The sequence below is a fragment of the Drosophila busckii genome, chromosome 2R (genome assembly GCF_011750605.1).
Source record: "Drosophila busckii strain San Diego stock center, stock number 13000-0081.31 chromosome 2R, ASM1175060v1, whole genome shotgun sequence".
NCBI lineage: Eukaryota > Metazoa > Arthropoda > Insecta > Diptera > Drosophilidae > Drosophila > Drosophila busckii.
Window position 1 is genome coordinate 18,010,472 of NC_046605.1, and position 21,023 is coordinate 18,031,494.

Consider the following 21,023-nt stretch of genomic DNA (forward strand, 5'->3'; position numbering starts at 1 on the left):
ATTTTCATAAAACTAAAAGACAATTTTAATTTATTTAATATTTTTATTAATCGCGTAAGTGCGTTGAAGCCAATGTTTGGTATTATTTCCAACTTTTTAAGTTTATTTATGTTAAATATTTGTGCTCATATATAATTATGATTAAATATAAGCAGTGACTATATATTAGTAAACAGTTTACAAAATACAAATAAAATTTCAGTAAAAAATAATTTTGCATTCTTGTTCTTTTTTGTTTGCCTTTTCTATTCGTTTAAATTCGTTCAGTCTTTGTTAATTAAACAACTTGGTTAAAAGGGTTTACAATTGGAAATATTGGAAAAAATGCCGCTCTTGTGTTAAGTTCATTCAGATTAACATATTAACAATGCGTTTGTTCGATTCTTGTTGCAAATATGTTATATATATGTAAGTTTATATTTTATTTTGAAAATATATTCAGTTAGCATAATGTATATGTATATATTATGTATGTCGAACGCTCTCATAAACTACATTTGGTATAAGTGCTTGCCACTGCTCGTCCACAAGTTAGGATTTACTAAAAAAAAACTACATGGTATTAGTTCTTGGAGTTTCTACAGCATAGCGCGCTTCACGCCACATTCCGTGCAGAATTTGGCTTGCTCGAGAACGAACTTGCAGCCACATTCGTGACAGAATTTGGACATTTTCATACTCGTTGTCATGCTGGACGAGCCATTGGAGGTGTTGCTCATTAGTGAATGCTGTGACATGGTTGGCGTTACGGTTCCTCCCAACATGCTATTGCTCAAATTATTGGCGTTCAGCTCGTAGCCATTATTATTATTGTAAGGCTGCTGGTACTGCTGCAGCTGCTGCTGCTCATGTTGATGTTGAAGTTGCTGCTGTTGTTGATAGTTGTAGTTAGAGGTTTGCTGCTGTGTAACGGCCGCTGGAAGTGATTGCTCTGAGCCACTGCTGGAATACTCAGCAATACCATCGCCAGCGACGCCACCGCCGGCAAACATGCGTTGGCGTGCTTTCAATGGTTTGCCATAATCACACTGCGCCTGCGTGATGGCATCGACACCCAGGGACTGTTTGCTAGATGTGGACAATGCACCGCTGGCTGTGTGCGGACGCAACAGCTTGTTGTTATTGTTATTGGACTGTAACTGGATTTCGCTGGAACGCTGGCGAGACAGACTAGCCGGAGAGTTGCTGCTGTTGGCGAAAAAAACAATTTCAAATTAAAAATTAGGCTTTATCAGTTATTGGTATTGATAACGTATAGAAATGCCGTTACTGCTTAAATAAAATTCTAATTTATCGATTATTTGGCAATTTTGACTCGTTACTCGTTTAAAAACGATTTGGCTATAGCTAAATTTTTACAAATCGCAACCTCACCTGCCATAAGCCGAGTCCGTGCTGTTCTTGAAACTAACGCCATGATGTGAAGAGTGCGAGGAGGACATGGGATAGCCATCCAGACTACTCTGTTCATCCGAGTCTCCTGATGGAGATGGCGTTAATGGTGAGTTGGCTTTCAGTTCCTGTTGCTGTGCCTGAATTTGTTGTTGTTGTTGCTGTTGCAGCACTTGCTCTTGACGCTGCAAGAGATCACGACGCACGGAGGCGCCAATTTGCTCGCCCAGCTGCTGAAAATCGTTGCGCATGCGCTCAAATGCATTTTTAGCATTATTTGCCTCCACATTGGGGGCTAGACTTAGCGCTGGCAGCGTGGCAGATGAGCCCGCTGCTGTGGCTGGCCGCCTCTTGGGAATGCGGCTAGCCTCAGCAGCGAACTCTGCCTCCTGCTGCTCCTCATTATCGCTTATCTTGCTAAACTTGGCGTGCTCCGGCTCATTGCCATTCTCAATATGCAGCACATCAATGGGCGTCTGAGCATTGCCCACCATATGACGCAGTGAATCTGGCGATATGGGTGAGCTGCCCTGTGCATTTGGCTCCGTTTCAATGCTAATGAATATTTCACGTTTTTGCGATTCGTCCTGCTTTAGAGACTTCTCATCAGCGCTGCCGCCTCCGCCACCGCCGCTGCTGCTGCTGGCCGTAGCATAGCGACTGTTTGACGCCGACTTCTCGGAACTGACACTGCCAGAATCATTTGAGCCTGTACTCCTGTGGGCGGAAGGCAATAAGCTATTAGCACTGGGCGGCGTTATAAATTGTGGCTGTCTTGGTGTAGCTGTTGGCGTCGTCGTGGTCAAGGTCGGTGTCAAAGTTGAACTCGCTTTCTGGCACGAGCGCTGTCGGCTCGTCGTGCGATTCAACAAAAACTCGCGACAATCGCGAAACAGTGGAAATTGCTCCTGGTCATGCTCTTGGGCAAATGACGAGAGAAATTCCTCAAAATCAAAGTCATCAAAACTGGGCGTGGGTAAGGTGTGTGTAAGCTGCTGTTGCTGCTTCTGTTGCTGTTGCCAGCATTGTTCATCAAACTCCAGTGAGCTGCGATTGCCCTCATCATCGGCACAGCTGCCTGCCTCCTCTGGCGAGGCATCGTAGAGAAACTGATTGCGTCCCAGGCGCATCTTGCGCTTGAGTAGATTTCGCGCCTCGCCAGAATGTCGACGCTCCTGGGTAATGGTAGACTGGGAGCTGCTGCGACTTTGTAGCAGCGTCTGCGGCGTCGAGCTGGCCTCTGAGCTGGTGGCGCAAACATTGAGATTATCGCAGGCATTGATTAACTTGGGATCTATAAACTCGGCCAGACGCTGGCCACCAAAAATGTGCTCCAGCTTGATGGGCTGCTGATTCACATTGGGCGTGCTGGGCTTGTGGAGTAGCGGCTCCAAACGAAGCGGCGCCAAATTCTCATTGTTCTCCTTACTAGGCGTGGCGCTGGGCTTGATCAGCGGCGGCAGCTGAGTGTTTAGATTCTTTGCCGAGTTCTGTTTGCTTAGATTGTTGCTCTTATCCTTGAGTTCCTTGCTGCTAAGCTCCTTGTTTTTGGCAGCCACTTCCGCCGCCTTAGCATTCAGCTGCTCCAGCTCATGCTCATATTTGAGAAACACCGCCAGCGAGTCTGTCTTGGCCACATTGCGCTGTGGCTGCGACTCATTTGCTGCACTCAGTGGCAGCTTCAGCTGCTGCTTGCGATTCGAGGCGCTTGTATCCCGACGCACTACACGCGGACTGTGGAAGTCGTTGCCACAAGCAGCACGCACTGGCATCTCATCATACTCCTCGGGTTTCAGAAAATTGCTGGAGATGGGACCTTCGTCCGAGAGTCCACGCTGTATAGTCGGACGATAGTTGGTGGCAAACAAAGGGCGACTGGGCAGCAAAGGTGTGCGACGTGGACCTCTCAAGGAGGCAGTGCGTCTAAAGTTTGACGGCGCTGTAGCCTTGGGAGTACTTGTCGCATTAGGCGTAGTCATGGTCATTGGTTTGGTCAAACTGCCAGTTAGCGAACTGGACATGATCGTTGTGGCTGTCGGTGTGGGAAGTTCATTGTCGGGTGGAGTGTTGGGCGTGCACAGCTCCTCCAGCTGACGCTTGGCTGACAGAAACGGATCGTATTTGTCGCCAGCGAGGGAGCTAAAACCGCTGATAGAATTAAAAAAAAAAAAGAATTTAATTTAGAAATATGAAATTTAGACTAATTGTAGAGTCAAATGAAAAAAATATCCGTTTAAAAAAATTAATTTTAGATTGTAATAGATCATTCAACTATTATAGTGTATATAATTTAGAAACCGAATTGGAAACACCCGTTTAGTAATATTAAATATTGTTAAGAATGTATACTTAGATCCAACACCGCCACCGTCTATGCATCGCCTAGATTGTCGTCAGGTTCAAAGTCTGGACTGTGGGAATAATATATAGCGGTGAATATATAACAAACCTCGTCTTCGAACTACTCTTGCTGCTGCCTCTTTTCTTGCTCTTATGTGCCTTGATATACATGGTGCCGTCCTCATCCTGTTCCAGCACTACCAATCGGCGACTTATAGGCGGCAATTTGACAGTTGCTTCCTGTTCTTGTTCTCCATTATCAACATCAACCTGCTCGTCTTCGCTTTCGAGATCCTGCAAATCTTCAGCAATGTCGTTCGTATCATAATCGTAGGGCTCCTCCAAAAGTTTAGCCTTCTGCAGCAGTTGTCCAATTTCAATATTTGCCTCCTCATAGGCTTCTTCATTTATATCCAATTCGGCATCAAGCTCATCATCCTCATCATCAGTTGGTTGATCATCATACCGCTTATGTGGCGGGGAGAACTCGAGTCTAGGCAACAGATTAACACCTAGAGCTTCCAAGCTCTGCTTGATCTCTGGCATGGGCAGTGCACGCAAGGGCTGGGCGTTGCCCGCTATAGCGGGCAGATTGTTGCGTTTCTTAGGTCGGCATATCCGTGACATGGAGCTGGCCTCCAGCTTGATTTGTATCTCGCCATGCGGCATAATACTGGATTTGCTCTCATAGTCAGCGTACAGCTTACGCGGAATCTCCTCCAACTCCTGATATTCATTAGACAGCACTTCCTTGGCCAGCTCACATTTGCTCAAAGTCATGGGTGGTGCATCTATGCAGCGCACATCAAAGTCGGGATTCTCCTTGGCGGAATTACGACGACGGGCCTGGCGCACCAGCGATGTGGATGTGCGCAACTTGCTACGTATCTTCGGTTCTGGTTCGGCCATGTTCATGTTCAGATTGGAGATGGCTGCGCTACCTGAAGGGGGAGGCATCCTTTGCTTAATTGAAAATCACATCAAACTACAAACATTAAACTACTTCTTTCTAGACTGCTGCTTCATATGGTGTTTTATGCTTCGTTGATTTGTAATTCGGGCCTGCATTTCAATTAAGAATCATCAGCATGCTACGGCGCTTTTGAAGCTAATTATTAAATCATTTGAAGTTGAGATTAACTCGAAGCACGCTATGCAGCTTAACAATGGGTAACTTATGGAGTTCCGCATTAAGTCGTTGGACTTTATGCTGCTCTTGTTAAGAAGATTCTAGATATTGTTCATGCTCAAGCTTCTCAAACAATATTGGAATCAAAGGAATTTATAAAGAATTCAAGAAACTAAACGAAATGAATTGCAACGAAAACCTCATGAAATATTTAAACTAAATCAATAGTATATATATTCTGTTATTGCTAAGTGGGTTATTAAGCCTATCACATAAAATCAGAAGCGATAGAATTCATAAAAAATTCATGAAACTAAACAAAAAGAATTGAAACGAAAACATCATGAAATAATTAAATAAAATCAATAGAAACGACGATTCTAAAACTGATGTTCCTATCGTAGCTTTCCTATCTTCATTATTTCGTTTCAAAAGTCTTTTTCCTAACTTGTACATGAGATGCAAAACCCTAGTCCTACCTTTACGTTTAATTAGACCATTCAGTTCATCAAATGTCATCGTGACTTGAGGTTGTCCTGCCAGAAGTTCAGCAGCTTCTATCTTCTGGCGCTGAGTTTTCGTAGTACGCTTGGCTACAGGCTTCAGTGGAGCCGCTTCCTCGCAGTCCAGCTTAGCCAGCTGCAGGGATTCCGAAGTGGGAGCTCGCATTAATTGTTTGCCTTGCTTTTCTTTAGTCTGCTGCTTGCGCTTCGTTTGTTCCTGCTGAGCAGCATGCAGATCCTCCAAGCTCTGATTGTCTGGAGAGTCAACTTTTTGTCGGTTTGTCTTGTTGCGACGATTTGCGATCGGACGCAATGGCGCTGCCTCCACACAGTCGAGCTCGGCATTTTGCAGCGACTGTGAGGTGGAAGTGCGTTTCAAACGCTTCATTGTGTCATCAATTTGTTGGCAAGTATCGCCGGCCTTGCGTCTAGAACGATCCTGATTGCTGACATTGATATCGTCTGTGGTCATATGCAAGCTAACTGTATTCTGGGTGACAATAGTTCGAGACTTGCTTGAGGTCTTCACAGACTTCTGCGAGCTGATGTGGATTTAGATGTGAAAGGGTGGTTTGGTAGGGTTATAGAGTGGAGTAGTTGAAGAGCAAGCTACGGGTCTACGGCTACGAATAGAATATTAGACGACAACCCTGGCATACACCAGACGTGGCAAACCCAGACTAAAGTCCACCAAGTTATGTTAGACTAAGACTACAGTAAATACAAGCTAAAGTCTATAACTGCTACTTACTTATCACTGTGCACAGACGATGCCATGGAGGAGGTGCTCATTGTGTATTGTTTGGGTGAAACCATTTCTTGTTCGTATTGTTCCTCGTTGGAGTATTTGTCGCGGTTTATGGAGCGTTTCGTTCTAAAATAAATAGAATTGAAATTGAAAGAAATCAGAATGTGAAAAACAAAAAAATGAATGTGGCTTAAGTAAAAATTCAGAGCATATATAGAAAGTCAAGGCTTACTTTAGATTCGGTGGCCTATATTGCTTGCGTGCTTCCATGCGCTCCTTGGCCTTGCTGGTCTCAGTGGTGCTGCTGGACTTGATCGTAGCTTGTATGGCCTTCTCCTTGCACCACTCCACATGGCGATCAAAGGCCTTGGGATTAAAGCTGCGCTCACAGTGCGGACAACGCTCCGAGGCAACGCCTTGTATGCGACGTGCCAATGAACGATCCGAGGAGCGCATGCGATCACGCGCCAAGGGTGGAGCACCAGCTGCAGCTGGTGCGGCAGTTGCAGTAACTGTGGCTGCAGTTGCTGCTGGGCTAGCTTCAGTTGCAGCTGGAGCAGCCGGCTTGCGCATGGAAGTGCGCGCTGTAGTGCGTCGCAGCATCTGAGGTGACTCTTTGACCTACAAATTAAATAACATTTATTAAAAACTCTATTCTAAATAGGCTTGGCTCACCTCCTGCATGGACTGGCTCATGCCTGATGTGGACACTGTGCTCGCCTCGCGACTTGCTGCTGGCGGCGTATGCACGCCTGAGGCTTTCTCTGCATTGGGCAGCCCAAAGTTCTTGGGCAGCACATAGGTTGAGAGCGCGGTGCCATCGCGACGCTGACGCGACGAGTCAAACACTTTACGCTTCTTGGTCATTTTCTCACAGACGACCACGTGTTTGCGCAGCGCACTCAGATTGAAGGTGCGACTGCAGTTGGGGCAAGGTGTTAGGTCGGTGCCTGTGCTGGACACATGCTCGTCCACGGGCACACTGTGGCCTGTGGTCAGGGGTCCCGGTGGCGGTCCCGGCAGCTGCTCATCATCGCCTGTGTCGGACTCCATGTTAGCTGTTGTGGACCACACAAAATAAAATTATTGTGAATATTATGTGAAAATATATAAATTTTATTTGTTTATTTAATATTTGACTTGTAGGGCTTTAGATCTGCTGTTAAAAATTTCTGTAGACACTCGTCTAGACGCCCTAAACAAATTGCTTCTAAAATTTTATTGTTGTAGTTTGATTAAGTGCTTAGAATTAAGAGGCTTATATGATGATAGTTGATGATAGTTGGAAAACTAAATTACAAATTAAAAAGTGATAGATAGACAGCCAAAAGTTATAAATATACCCAATACTAATAAATAAAATACTTTAGCTTTATGTTTCTTCTATTGACTGAATATGAGCCTCAGAAATTCAGGTATAAACAAAAATTGGCACAATCGCCAACACTTTGTTTATTTGAGCCAACATATACTATGCACAAAAGAAACTCTTCTGTTATTATTGCTTTACATATTAATAATAAGTTAGGTAGCAGCCATTTTATGGACTGGTTCAGACTTCACGTACAAAATGTTATCAAGAGAAGCTCAGTATGCTGGCATTTATCATTTATTTAATCAGATTGAAAGTAATTATCACTAGATGGATTCGATTTGAAAATAATAATAACGCTACAAAGTTATTTCTCAAATGTTTTTGATTCAATGCTATGAACTGGAATAAGGTTGATGGCTCAACTGAATTTATGTCACATTCGTTGTAATCTTAATCGACAATATAAGCAAATTAATGTTTAAAGCAATGATTATAGTTTAGTCTAGGTTAGAGAGATTATCACCAACATGTAGTACTTATTATACAAAATAGTTCAGTGAGTCCTAAACTTAACTAATTTGTGCTTTCATTAAAATTTTTCCACTTTCATTAAAAAGTAGAGTGTTTGTTAACAAATTTATCTCGTATCAGTTAAGCAGACTCTGAATTTGAAAGGAAGCCAAGAAAACGAAAATTCGCTTGGCAAACAATTTGCGTTGGCGTTTAGCCAAATGGCGTAGACTTGAGCCCTACGAAATAACTCTCACATAAAAAGTGAAAAGCCTACAAGCCAGCTGACAAGCATTTTCACCAAGTTTGGTTTTTCCGGCGACAATTAATGCGCCAAAAACGAAAAATGGAGCAAGAGCCCTATAAATTCTGCCTTTAGCAAGACAATAGACAAATATATATTGTATTTTCAACAAATAATTTATAGTTGTTAGTTTTGTGTGCTCGCTCCATAAACTATTTATGTGCTCGCTCTGATGGTTTCAACAATTGCTTGTTCAAATGCTGTAATATCCAAGTTTGGCAGCTGGTCTCAACCAAAAACTGTGTTGTTCGTCACATTTGTTTGTAGGCGTTGAGTTTATTATACAATATTTGTTGCTGGAAGACCAACACCTGTCTTAGAAGGCGCTCTACATTATTGAGGAACCCTAACTGTGCTTTAAGTTATTTCAATTGCAGTTGCAGTTGCATACAAATTGCAGCTTACAATCTGACACGCATGTGCAACATCTTGTGGCACTCAGCTCATTTCGAATTCAAATCAATGCAGATGCAGTCTTCAGCTATGTAATCCCCATGAGAAGTGGGTGAGTACTCTGCACTGGGAAGCAGCTGAAGATTTTTTTATAGCCATGCATATATGTATATATATATATATAGATATATATGTTAATGATGCTTGCAAAATTGCATAGAGTGCAGCTACTGTGGCCATTATAAGATTATTTATGCATATCTTTCAATTATTTCCACTTGAGTTTTTATAAATACAAAAAGGCGCTGTGGTCAGCCATTAGAACCAACTGCTAAAACAGCAGGGCGCTCATTGCTGCCGCTGCAGTGAGCGTTGGACTCTTAAGCAGATTTTGATTTACATTATGTGGAGCACTAGAAAGTTCAAACGGTCGAAAGTTGAACAGCAGGCAATTGCTAATTGATTTGCAGTTAAAAAGACAAACTCTCGTACTTCTTAAATTTCGGCGTATTTAGTTCAGCTGATAAGCTTATGGAAATGTCAGCTGGGGTCTGCTCTTCAACAAATATAAGAGAGCTTAAAGGCAATATGAGCTTATAAATAAATATGATTGCACAGAGGCTGAATCTATAATAATAAAAAAATGGTTTCAACACTTAAAAGATTACACAAATAATTGAAATATATATAAAAACCCAAAATCAGCTTCGAGTTGGCTAACTTAATATTCTGAGCAATTGAATTCCTTTATGTTCTGTTTTGACTAAAATTTACAGCGCTTGCTGTGGCTAACCCGATGGACTTGTTATATATTCTATGTGTAGTTGTCATGAACTCAAAAGAAATCTAGTTAATATATTTCTAAGCTAGCTAAGACCATTAGTCTGGAGTTCAGCACCCATTGCTTGACTAAACTTTCACGAACTTTAACTGTCGCTAATTTAACTAAATTAACTATTTAAAAAGAAATTTAATTGTTGCGCTTAAATGCTTAATAAGTTGTAGCGCAGCTTTGTTAATAATTTGTTATAAATTTACTTGTTACTGTTGTTGCTGTTGTTGATGCATGCAAATGATTAGCATTGTTAGTAAACATGTTAGTTGTTGGCGTTGCTGTTGCTGCTGCTGTTGTTATATCGATTTTATTGACAACAATCAAAACGCGCTGCAATTGTGCTTTGGGCGTGGGCGTTGGCGTAGGCGTGGCCGTGACCAGCAACTCACTTGGCTTAACATTCTTGTTGTTGTTGTTGCTATTGTTGCTGCTGCGACGCAGTGAGAATGTGTTGCGAACGCGTGTAAATGTGGATAGCTGTGGGGCATGTTGCTGCTGCTGCTGCAATTGTTGCGCCTCAGTAAGCGCCGTGGAGTTGAAAGAACTTTGCGGCGGCTGCTGCTCAAACACATTGCCGTATTTGTTTTCGTTTTCATTTTCATTCGGCATTTCATTTTGCATTTGATTTTCACTACAAATTGTTTGCAACTTTTCACCATTGAGCAGTTCATTTAATTGCTGATACTCCTCGTAAATGCCGCGACTGTGACGCTTATTGATTTTGCTCAACTGTTGCTGTTGCTTTTGCTGCTTTTGTGATTTCGATTTAAAGATTTTGTGCCACATTTTCTTGCTCATTTTGTAAACTTTTGTATTCCTACTGCACTCGCACGTTATTTTTAAATGCACATTTTAATCCCAAGCGCGCTTTTGTCTGCATAAACCACACGCGCCGGCGTTTTCTGCTCAACTGAGCGCCAAGCACGAAATCAACATTCAACGACAGCAGCAACACCAACACCTGCGAGAGAGAGAGAGAGAGAGAGCAAAGCTTATAGCAACATGTTGCTGGCGAGCATATTTTGCATTCAATTAAAAATAGCTGCACTCCAGCTGCCAGTTTATGTTCTGCTGTGTGGGTGTTGCAACAACAACAACAACAAGAATATTTAAGCTTAACAATGGCGTCTATTCTTTGTTCGACTGCTGGCTAGCTAAACTTTAGTCTTAACGCTTGATTTATTTTATGTTGCCGGCTGCAATGTTGCTGAACTTTGGCTAATTGAAATCTTGCACTTAATTTCCTTTCAGTCAATCAGCGAAAACATCAAAGGTGACAAACTTCCTGTGCCCCGGGCTTGGGTGTGGGCTGGAATATTATGCCCCGATTTGGTCAACAGGGGGAGAGCAACAGCAGAGAAAACAAAAATAGTTACATAAGTGCGCCCAAAAATGGTAGCTGAAACATTTTGCGGCGCTCAGCAACATTTGCTGTTGCATGCGGCACACATAAATAAACAGCTGGCAATGGAGTTGGAGACACATTTGGCTACAGTTTGAAATTAATTTGAAATCAAGGCTGGATTGACTAGCAAAGTTTTTATAATTAATTCAAATTTTGCCTAAAAATTAAAGAGCTACAATTTTTAATTCAATTCAAGAATTTTGTACTATTTAATTTTAGTATTTAATTTAAATTAATAACTCAAAAGTTAAAGTGGAAGCAAATTTTTAACTCAATTGAAAATAAAACGATGCTACTAATCGACTTGAGAATTTTATAATATTTTAATAATTTTTTTTTTGTATTTATTAAAATGTTGCATTAGAGTATTTACACTTCGTTGTTGTCAAGCTTTGCATTTTAATTCTTCTTTTACAGTTTCGTTTTCGTTTCAAGTTTGTTTTTTTTTCCAGCTTATTTTGGTCGCAGCCTCTTTTTTCTTAATTGAAATGCGAATGCACTTTTGAGTGCCTTTTGTATCTGTATCTGTAGCTGTAGCTGCATCTGTATCTGTCTCTGCTCGTAAGCGGTCTCATGATAAACTCAACTGATTGCAGCTCGCCATAAATCACAATACAACGAACAGAGACTGCAGCTGATCTCAATAGAGTTGACAGTTGGCCCGATGACGTCACTTGCGATGCGTAGCAGCGACTCTTATGCAACTTGCCTTGACAAACAAACATATTTCATCGATTGGGCCAAGAGGCTTTGCTGCTTTAGCTGGTGTAATGAACTTGAAGCATGCCAGCGCTATCAAAATTATTGAACCAACAATTCTTTGGGGCGTTTGGGTTGCTCTGTGGTCGCCCACGCGTCCTAGAGTTGCCATAAACCATTCTCCATAATCTCCCATAATTGTCATATGCCTCGAGGCAGACAAAAATACATTTTGTTAGCTGCTCTCTAACAGATTCTCCATCAACAAAAAGGGCGCGTGCTTATAAATAGTGCACTTGGTTTTGGTTGGCTGGCAGTTTTGGGAGCAAGGCAGGCACACTCGACATGAACTCAATACTATAATGTGCAAATGCATTCAATGTTTCCATATGCGTAAATTAGTTGAGACACTAAACTAAAACTAAAGACACTGAGAGAAACTTTGAGTGTCAAAGTCAAGCAAAAATTCAAAAATTTGCTACAAAGTAATTGAAAAATATCATGAAAAGGAATAAAAGTGCAATGAATTTAACTTTTTTTTTGTATTATTAAAAATGAATTATATATAAAACAGTGGCTATAATTATTTAATTTATTAATATTATGTTCAAAATCAATTCTATACAAAACAATTACCAAAATAAATTTTAAACCCTAGCACTTATCTGACAATAAAAAATAACTAATGTAATCTTTTAACTTTATCTTTAAAAAAAATTTTAATTTAAAATACATACTAAATTAAATTCTTTTTAATTTAAAATATCAAAATAAATTCTAAATTTATTGCACTAATTCTCAACTTTTTACAGTAGCTTTAAAATCTATAATATTCATGAAATATCAAAACATGCCAAACATTTTTCCATTTATTCTCTTTCTCTTAAAAAACACTTTACTCCGCATATCATCAACAAACACTTTGAGACGTATTTTCTCACTAATGTAGCAGTCGCTGTCAGCAGTTTTCCCACACTTTTCCCCTCTCGATTTCCCTCTTGCGTTGTAATGAAATCATTTCAGTTCATTGGCGTGCTCATATGTAACAAAGTTGAGTTGTTGTTGCTTTTTTTTTTACCCAAGTTCTTAGCTGCATTTTGCAGATTGCACAATTTCTGTTCTGTTATGCTTTTGTTGTTGTTTTGTTGTAATTGCTTGTTGTTAATACAAATTGATGTTGATTTATGTGTTTTCTTGGGTTTACATTGTTGTTGGCTTTGCTGATTGCTTTTAGAAAGTGGAAAATAGTTTCTGTTTTTAGCTTTAGTTTTGCATAGACTGTAAAGTTATTTCCGCTTGCTGCGGAACACAATTATTGATTCGATTTGGAAAAGATGAAAGAGCTGAGAGAGTTTTAATTGTTGCTATAAAATAATTAAAAATAGAAGTAAATTCTAAATTGTTAAAAATGCAAACTCTCAGAGGAATAAATTAATGCAATGTCAACATTCCTATTTTTACTGCCCAACAAAAAGTAGTTTTTGCAGCACAGCAACACTGAAAAGCTTTACTCAAGCTTTTGCGCTAAGCTTAATTTGAACAAAGCAGTTGCTCAACACAGCTGTATAAAAATGTTTAAAATACTAAACAAATATTTTACAAAAATGTTTAAAAATAAATAAACATGAATTGTTATGATTTAGTTTTACACTTCAATTTTTACTACGTTTTAAAACTGGTTTTAACTGCAATTTGTCAATAACAAGCGAGCTTTTGTTTAAATAACAAAACAATAACAAATTGTTGCTGTTGTTGTTGTTGTTGTCTAATGAACTACGTTGCAAAAGTTAAAAACTGGTATTTGACTTTGGAATTCATTCTATGTGCAAAAATCAAACTGGAATTCGAGTTGAGGTATTGACAAAGCAATTAATGTGGTTCAATGTCAAGGAAATTTCAAGTGGGATCAGTTCTAATAATATTCAAGTGGGTGTTGCTAAACTGGGTCAGAGCTTATGCAAAAGAAATTGTCATGCGGTGACTTTTAAGTTGGCTAAGGGCCTAGCCTAGCAAAATATGAAGTGAGTGACAATGAATTTATTGAGTAAAGTTAGATATTGACGGCATTAGTTAAAGCACGCACGCAGTTTATTTCTCAACGTGCTGCGCTTACAAAACAATCTACGCTCGATTTCTGTCAACTATATAGCTATATAGTATATCTGCGCATATATCTTATAATTTATATACGTAGGTGTGTTGGCATTTTATTAAATATCGCCAAAAACAGTTAACAAGTCTCTTGTTGCTTAAGTCGTAATTTAATTAAAATGAATTCATGTCAATTTTGGCGACTCTAAATGGAAATTGGCATAGTTAGGATATGTCGGCGTTGTCGCTTACTTGGCTTCTTCTACTTTTGTATTTATTTACGTTTGTTAACGTTTTTTGTTTGCACACATAAATTTTGTTTGCAATTCTCACTGATGTCATTTTCTAGAAAGTTAACGACTTAGAAAAAAAAGAATGTTGCGAGCACTAAAAATTGCTTGTAAATATAAATATAATAAAAGATTGCTTGTATCAGATATGAGATTAATTAATTAGATTAGCTTCTGAGCACAGTCAAAGAATTATATTATATATTTACTAAAGAAAATATTCAAAAAGTCCGAGTTACAGTATGTGACGAAAATATATTTATAAATTCATAAAAGCCCATTAAGGCTTAAAAATATAAAAATTGTATGCGAAACAAATCTATTGAAGAGTAGGGGAATAGAAAAAAATCTTAAATAAACTTGATTTTTATTAGAAATCTATGTTTGAGATGTAAGCTTTTATATATAAGCTGGTAAAACCATTTTTTATTAAGTATCTGAAATAATAAACTTTTAATAATATGCATATTTTTTTTTTTTTGACAAACTGAAAATTAATTTAGTTTTGTTCTCATAGAAAATATCTATTTAGTATGCTAAATGCAGATAAATTAAAACAAAAACTTAATGGACCCTTATGTTCGAAATTTAAATTAAATGGAAATGAAATGAGATGAAATAATTAAATAATTAAATTTAATTTGAACACTGTAGGGCATAAGAGTCGACCAATTTATATCGAATTTAATTTAAGTTTAATAAAAGCTGAGATATTAACTATTTCATAAAATATAAAATTGTTTTTGTTAATATTAGCTGGGTATTAATAAAATATTTCCTGCATTTAAACAAAATATATTATCATGTAAACTATATGTGATTCAATTCCTATACAATGTCTAATTTTTATTCAACACTAACTATTTATTGTATTTAATTACTCTATTTACTGCCACACTTCGTAAGCTACATAGCAAATTACAGCTTTTTACAAAGTCTAAGAATTTGTTTGTTTGAAGTAGATTAATTGAAATTGGCAATTTTATTATTTACAAACAAATTAAAAGCGTTGACAGTCTAAAAAATAAAGTATGCAGCTCACGCTAACGCTGAAGAATTCAAAATGCTAACCGGAAATGTCTGCAGTATTTATTCAAAACTTGTGTTTATTGATTTTTCACAGCATTTAGTGTACACACTTTTAATGACTTCATTAATGCACAAACATATTTATATTGTTTTAATCGAAATAAATATTTGATTTTCTAAGCCTTTTGTCTAGGCAGCCACTTCCTACCTTGGCTGCGTGCCTGCGCCTGCGCGGAAGTCGCTGCGATGCGATGCGATGCGATGCGGCCAAGACAAGTTTTATGAACGTTAAAGCGTTAACGTTAACGTTATTTTGTTTTTGAAACTTTTTATGCAGCTGCTGCTACGTGTGTGCATAAATTAAAAAGCAAAAAGGCAATGCACTTGAGGTACTTATGCTAATTGCTTGGCGTCTCGTTAGTGCTAGTTAGCCATAGACAAGCGGCATATACAGTTAGTTATGGGCAGACTTACCAAAATCAAAATGATACATAGTTGGCAGATCGCGCGGCGTTGTCGTGCGCGTGAGTGAGGCGACGATGAGCGGCGTTGAAGGTGGCGTGGTGATAAAAATCGCCTCCAGCGGTCGCGCCAAATCCGAAGCCATTGAATCCATTTTCACTTACACAATGCAGTAGTCACTTAATTTATGCAATGTGCCTGTGCCTGTGCCTGTGCCTCTGCCGCTTGTTGCAAATTTCAGTTTCGGCTGCTTCCCGTTTAAATTTGAAAATCGCGCGCGTTTTGTGTCGCGCCGCGAGCGATGGAAAACGCGCGGCGTTTGGCGTTAACGCTCACATGCAAACGCTTTGTTAAAATATTTATACATTAATGTTTGCTACCTCATTTGCTAATTAATCATATTTCGTTTTCACTGCACTTTCAAAAAAATAAATATAACAACTTTAGCAATATATTTTGCTCAATGTTTTGCCTTCTTTTTGGCTTTTTGTTAATTTTCACAATTATTTGTGGTTTGGTCTTTTTTTTTGTATTTTGTCTGTTATGCACGCGAAACTTTTGTGCCAAACATTTGAAATTCGTATTTTGTTTGCGGCTGCAAGTTTTTCACATTATCTCCAAAATCATATGGAAATTGTTATTGTTGCTGCAGTCGGGCGTATAATTTTGAGACTGAGTGTGGGTGTCTGGGCTTCGCTTATTCATATCGCGTATATGTATCTGCAAAAGGTCAGAGCGTGAGATTTAAAAGTTTTGACTTTTTGGCAACAACAAAAAGAGAGAAATGTGTATAAATTATTGAGTTACTCGTAGTTGAAAAAATATAAATCTACGCTAACAGCTGAAAGGTTAAAGTTGAATTTTTAGTGACTGCAAGCGTGAGCTTTATATGTATCTCAAAGATACACACAACTCAATGCTGCTGACGTACCCCAGCCTCAAAATAAACATTCACCAATGAGGCTAAGCGCATATTAGCTAATTTGCACACAAACACACACACACACACACACACACGTAGTATCTGTATATTTGTATCTCATGCATACGCCAAACAGAATATGATGAAATCGTCTAAACTTAGCTAGTCGAACTTTTTTGCAAACTTTTCTTTTTGGGCTCGGCTCACGCAACAAAGAGAGCTAGTTAGAGTGTGAAAGAGATAGCGAGCTAGCCAATTAATTACCGTTAATGTTCGTTGTTGCTTTAACTGTAACTAGATCGTTGTATCGTTGCGCTTGAATGTCGAAATCAAACTGAGCTGAGAATTCACTTGCCCGCTCTTAATTGCAAATGAAAGTGAACAAAGTTTCTTCCAACGTCTGAGCGTTTGTATGTGGCAATTGACAAATTCACGCTCCCACCAGCCTCAGCCCCATCATCATCATCATCATCATCATCATCATCATTGAGATGAACTGAGTACACGCTTTCAACATTTGTTGAGCAAAAATACAAATAATGTTAATGTTTATTTGCCAATATGTCCATTTTGCTTTAAAACTAACTGCGCAGACAACAATTAACGTGTCACTTCTAATTATGACATATTTGGTTATTTTAATCTTTTACACACTTTATCATATCTGGGGGCCATGACCTCGCTAACCATCAATACTAACTGTAGCTCATTATGTATGTAATCATAAGCGCGTGTGCTTAAATATTAATATTACAAATTACAGCTATCGCTTTCTATAAATTGTTAGTCAAATTATTATTATTTTTTTTTTTTGTTCATCAGCTAGTCAAAAAGTTCAGTTAAGCCTTTTCTTCTCAAAACAAAATCAAAATAAAAGCTCATAGAGATTAAAAATTTTGAATTTAATTAATTAATTAGTTTTTCATTCATAAGAAGCTAAAATGGGATACGTAAAATTTCATTTTTTTCTTTATAATTTCCCCCAATAAAATATTTTTTTTCCAACTAAATAAATGTAAAATAAATAAGACAATATTGCATTAAAAGTTTTTGTTTAAAAATGTAAAATTAAATGATAAATATTTTGCAAAGCCAAATCACTAAAAGCTCCAAAGAATTTTTTCATCAACACTTTTTTATGCTTCACAACAGCAATTATTTTGATTTCAATCGTAAAATATAAAAAATTGCAATAATTATAAATTAAATTAAAATTTTCTATATTTCTTAAGTATCCAATTAACTTGAAATTTTAAACATATAATCTTGAAAAATAAAAATAAATACTTTTCATCAATTACTAATTCTTTTAACAGCTCTATTTTGATAGTTATAAAATCTGAATTAAAATTTTTCGATGCGCAATAAATGTAAATTACTAGTGCAATCACTAGTGTATTTAATTGCAAGCATTAAAGCTTAACTTATTAAAGTTACTACACTAGCTTTGCTAACTAGCGTGCTTATCTTACTTAAAATCCAATGTCTGGCACGCCTGTCAATAAGCAAAACCACAACTTAATTCATAAACAATTGCCATGTACTTTAGTTTATATGTAAATCAATAAATTTATTATTGTTGCCTGCTTACAGCAATTTGTACACGTGTCACTTTATTGAAGCCGCAATACTTGAGCTGCTGCTCAATAATAAAGCCAAATATTTATGGTTTTGCTATTGTGCATAACTTGAGTTGAGCTCTCATGCAAATAAATCGTTATATACAGCAAACAATTGAATTGATTTTATTATCTGCTTATGAATGCTACACTTAGTTATAGACAGAATGAGTTAGGAGCCTCTGAATGAGAACGTGACTAGCATAATCAATTGGTTGGCTAAAGCAGTGACTAAGCAGCAGCAATGAAAGAAAGAGCGCGCTTCAATTTAATAATATTTATTTTACTTTATTTTATACAAAGCTATATTTAAGTAATTTGAATGCCCACACAACAAATTCCAAGACATTGACGCATTTTTACAACTCCTACACAATTTGCTTTTTAAACTTGAGCACGCGCTTGAAATGTTATTTTGAATGTGGCTTATAAACTCGCCCAAAATGCAAGCATATAATTTATAGCTTATAATTTGATATCAGGCAAATATATAAAAGGTAATTAAGAGATTGGGTCGCTGTCAATGTCACTGGGCAGCGAGCTAACTGGAGCAACATGAACAGGTTGACAGATCAATGGCCAACAATTGTGCCTCTGCGCTTTAAGCCAACACAACACGACAGCTGTCTGCCTGCTTATGACTGCCACTGTAATTGTCTTTTGGGCTGCACTCGGGTTTCACCTTCGAGCGGATTTGTGCGCAATGCGCGCATCACTTTCGGTGTGGCACAGTTTAGAATGAGAACAAGAATGAGAACCAAACCAAACAGAGCTTAACGGGTGATGACGACTTGAAAATGCACTTTGGCAACATTCAAATTAGTCAGATTGATTGATTGGCTAATGATATGTTAAAGTATAAATAAGGGAATTTTTTTCATTACGTCAACTTATCGTAGATACAACAATATTTTTATATTTGTTTAAAATTACTATAAAATTATTATTATTATAAGGATGTTAATAATAATCATTATCAAAATAAATTTATTCTATGCGAGACTCTAAATTTATTAAATTAAAATTAATGAAATTCGATTGCAAAAATTATTCGAGAAAGAGTTGCTTTTTCTGTTTTACATTTTAAAATTTTAAAAATTTCGCCAAACGAACAGTTAAATTTATGATCACAAAACGAGCACAAATATGTTTAATTTAAACAGAAATAAGACTAGAAAAAGACTAAAATTTAAGCAAATATTTATTAAAAATTCTAAATTCATTGCGTCAGCTTTGGGTTTTCTAATCTTTGCTTATATGATAAACAAACTAAAGATCTCTAACCTAATGTAAGGGTAACAAAACAAATATAAACAGCGTGGACACTTGTTTGAAGGTCACATGAGTTTGTTGGCGTTGTCAGCGGTGTCAGCTTACAATTTGTGTGTGTGTGTGTGTGTCTGTTGCCACATGTGGCAGTGTTGCATTCTTGAGTGCTTATCAGCCGCTTCAAGCGATAAGAATTTGAAGCAGCACTCAGCAGTTTAAAAGTAAAATTAATTTGCTGCTAAATTTATAAAGCATTTCCTGCAATTTGCAACGATTTGTCAGCCAGCTGAGGCTAATTATATTAAGTGCAACACAATAAGCGAGCTAAACATGCATATAATCTATAGAGCAGGTAACCCGATGCATTTTCAGAGAACCGCACGTTTAGTCAGTCGATCAATTAGCAAGCGAATGAGCGTTTAACCGCAAGCGCATGTGTTAGCCTAGCTAGATAAATGATTTTGAATAATTGAGTGTAGCTTTCGCTAAAAGATACTTTCTGCAAGTATCTACAGCGAATGCGAAGCGTGCTTTTGTTCTCAGTCAACAGCACAACAGCCAAGCTGATGTCATTTGGCAATCACTTGACGACTTGGCGTTCGTTTGATTGCTGTAGCTTCAAGCTTAAAACTCGTCAGCACGTCACGCCTCTGAAGGTTACACACACACACTCTGAGATACTTTGGCTGAGTTCTCAAGTCGCGTGTGGCAAGTGGTTGAGTTACTTTTTAGTTAGACGCTCCAGGTATCAAGTCGTAGCCAAGTCTAGTCCGAAAACTCAGCCAGCGCCTGTCAATAGCACAATGTTTGTACTTTTTAAACTTAATTGCAAACATATGTATCTTATGTATGCTAATGTATCTACATTTGTTGTTAGGCATGCAAAGCAATTTTTTTGTTTTCGTTTGCCTCTTGTGATTGCCGTTTATTGGATTTTTTGGAGCGTTGCAAATATGCATGGAATATATCGTCGTTGGATTTGCCAACATGGAAAGTCAAGTCAGCCAAGCCAAGCTTGAGAAATATTGTGGAATTTATTTATACAAAATATGCATTTGTTTCGGCTTTGACTTGCAATTTCTATATACATATATATATATATATATATATATTTATTACTCACAGCAGAAACTGCTCTCTCGCCAGTTTTAACTGCGTTGCGGGCAATAACAACAAAGTTAATTAACATAAAGTCAAGCAAGTCAGACAGCAACAACAACAACAACAAATCACAGCGAGCACAAGCGCCCGCATCTTTATATCAGTTACTAACTTTGCTACGATCTGCCATTAAGTAGCTGTGAAAAAAATAACCCAAGTTATCGATTTAACACACACACTCGGGCAGGAGCGCTGGCGAAAGTTCTAGGAACTCATAACCACGTTGGAATTGCGCTATAAATGGTAGCATGACGACAACAGGGCTTAAAGGCCGCACCCTGGTAACCACAGAGCGCGAGCCAATGGACATCCCCTGAGCCCACTTGGGGTGTTGTTGGCCAATAGGCGTTTCAACTCAACCCCATATGTTATTGTGTGGCAAACAACTCGCACTCGCACTCGCACTCTATATGGCTATGTACGGTTGCTATAGCATTTGAAGTTGTTAAAACATATGTAAAATTTGTTGGGGGTCTGGGCGCTCATTATCTTGACCCAAAGTTTCATGCTGATGTTCACTTTGCATGCACAGTTTCGAACATAATTTTGTTTCAACGGAAACAGCTGAATTGTAACTTTTTATGCCTGCAGCATTATCTTATCTAAT

General features: G+C 38.2%; 1 protein-coding gene across 4 annotated transcripts; it reads right to left on the reverse strand.

The window, feature by feature from the left end:
* Window positions 1-66: 66 nt before the first annotated feature.
* LOC108596769 (PHD finger protein rhinoceros) lies at window positions 67-15,875 on the reverse strand. Of its 4 annotated transcripts, XM_017982863.1 has the most exons (8): window positions 9,859-10,282; window positions 6,788-7,170; window positions 6,345-6,733; window positions 6,116-6,238; window positions 5,341-5,906; window positions 3,842-4,673; window positions 1,375-2,109; window positions 78-1,188 (listed from the first exon to the last, which is right to left on the reverse strand). In XM_017982863.1, the coding sequence occupies exons 1-8, from the start codon at window positions 10,265-10,267 to the stop codon at window positions 579-581; spliced, it is 4,047 nt and encodes a 1,348-aa protein (XP_017838352.1). In that variant the 5' UTR covers window positions 10,268-10,282; the 3' UTR covers window positions 78-578. The 4 variants fall into 4 exon arrangements, with proteins under 4 accessions (XP_017838351.1, XP_017838350.1, XP_017838353.1 ...); XM_017982862.2 differs by lacking the exons at window positions 3,842-4,673; window positions 5,341-5,906 and having other exon boundaries at window positions 67-1,185; window positions 1,375-3,540; window positions 9,859-10,296; XM_017982861.1 differs by lacking the exons at window positions 3,842-4,673; window positions 5,341-5,906 and having other exon boundaries at window positions 69-1,188; window positions 1,375-3,540; window positions 9,859-10,291.
* Window positions 15,876-21,023: the final 5,148 nt, after the last annotated feature.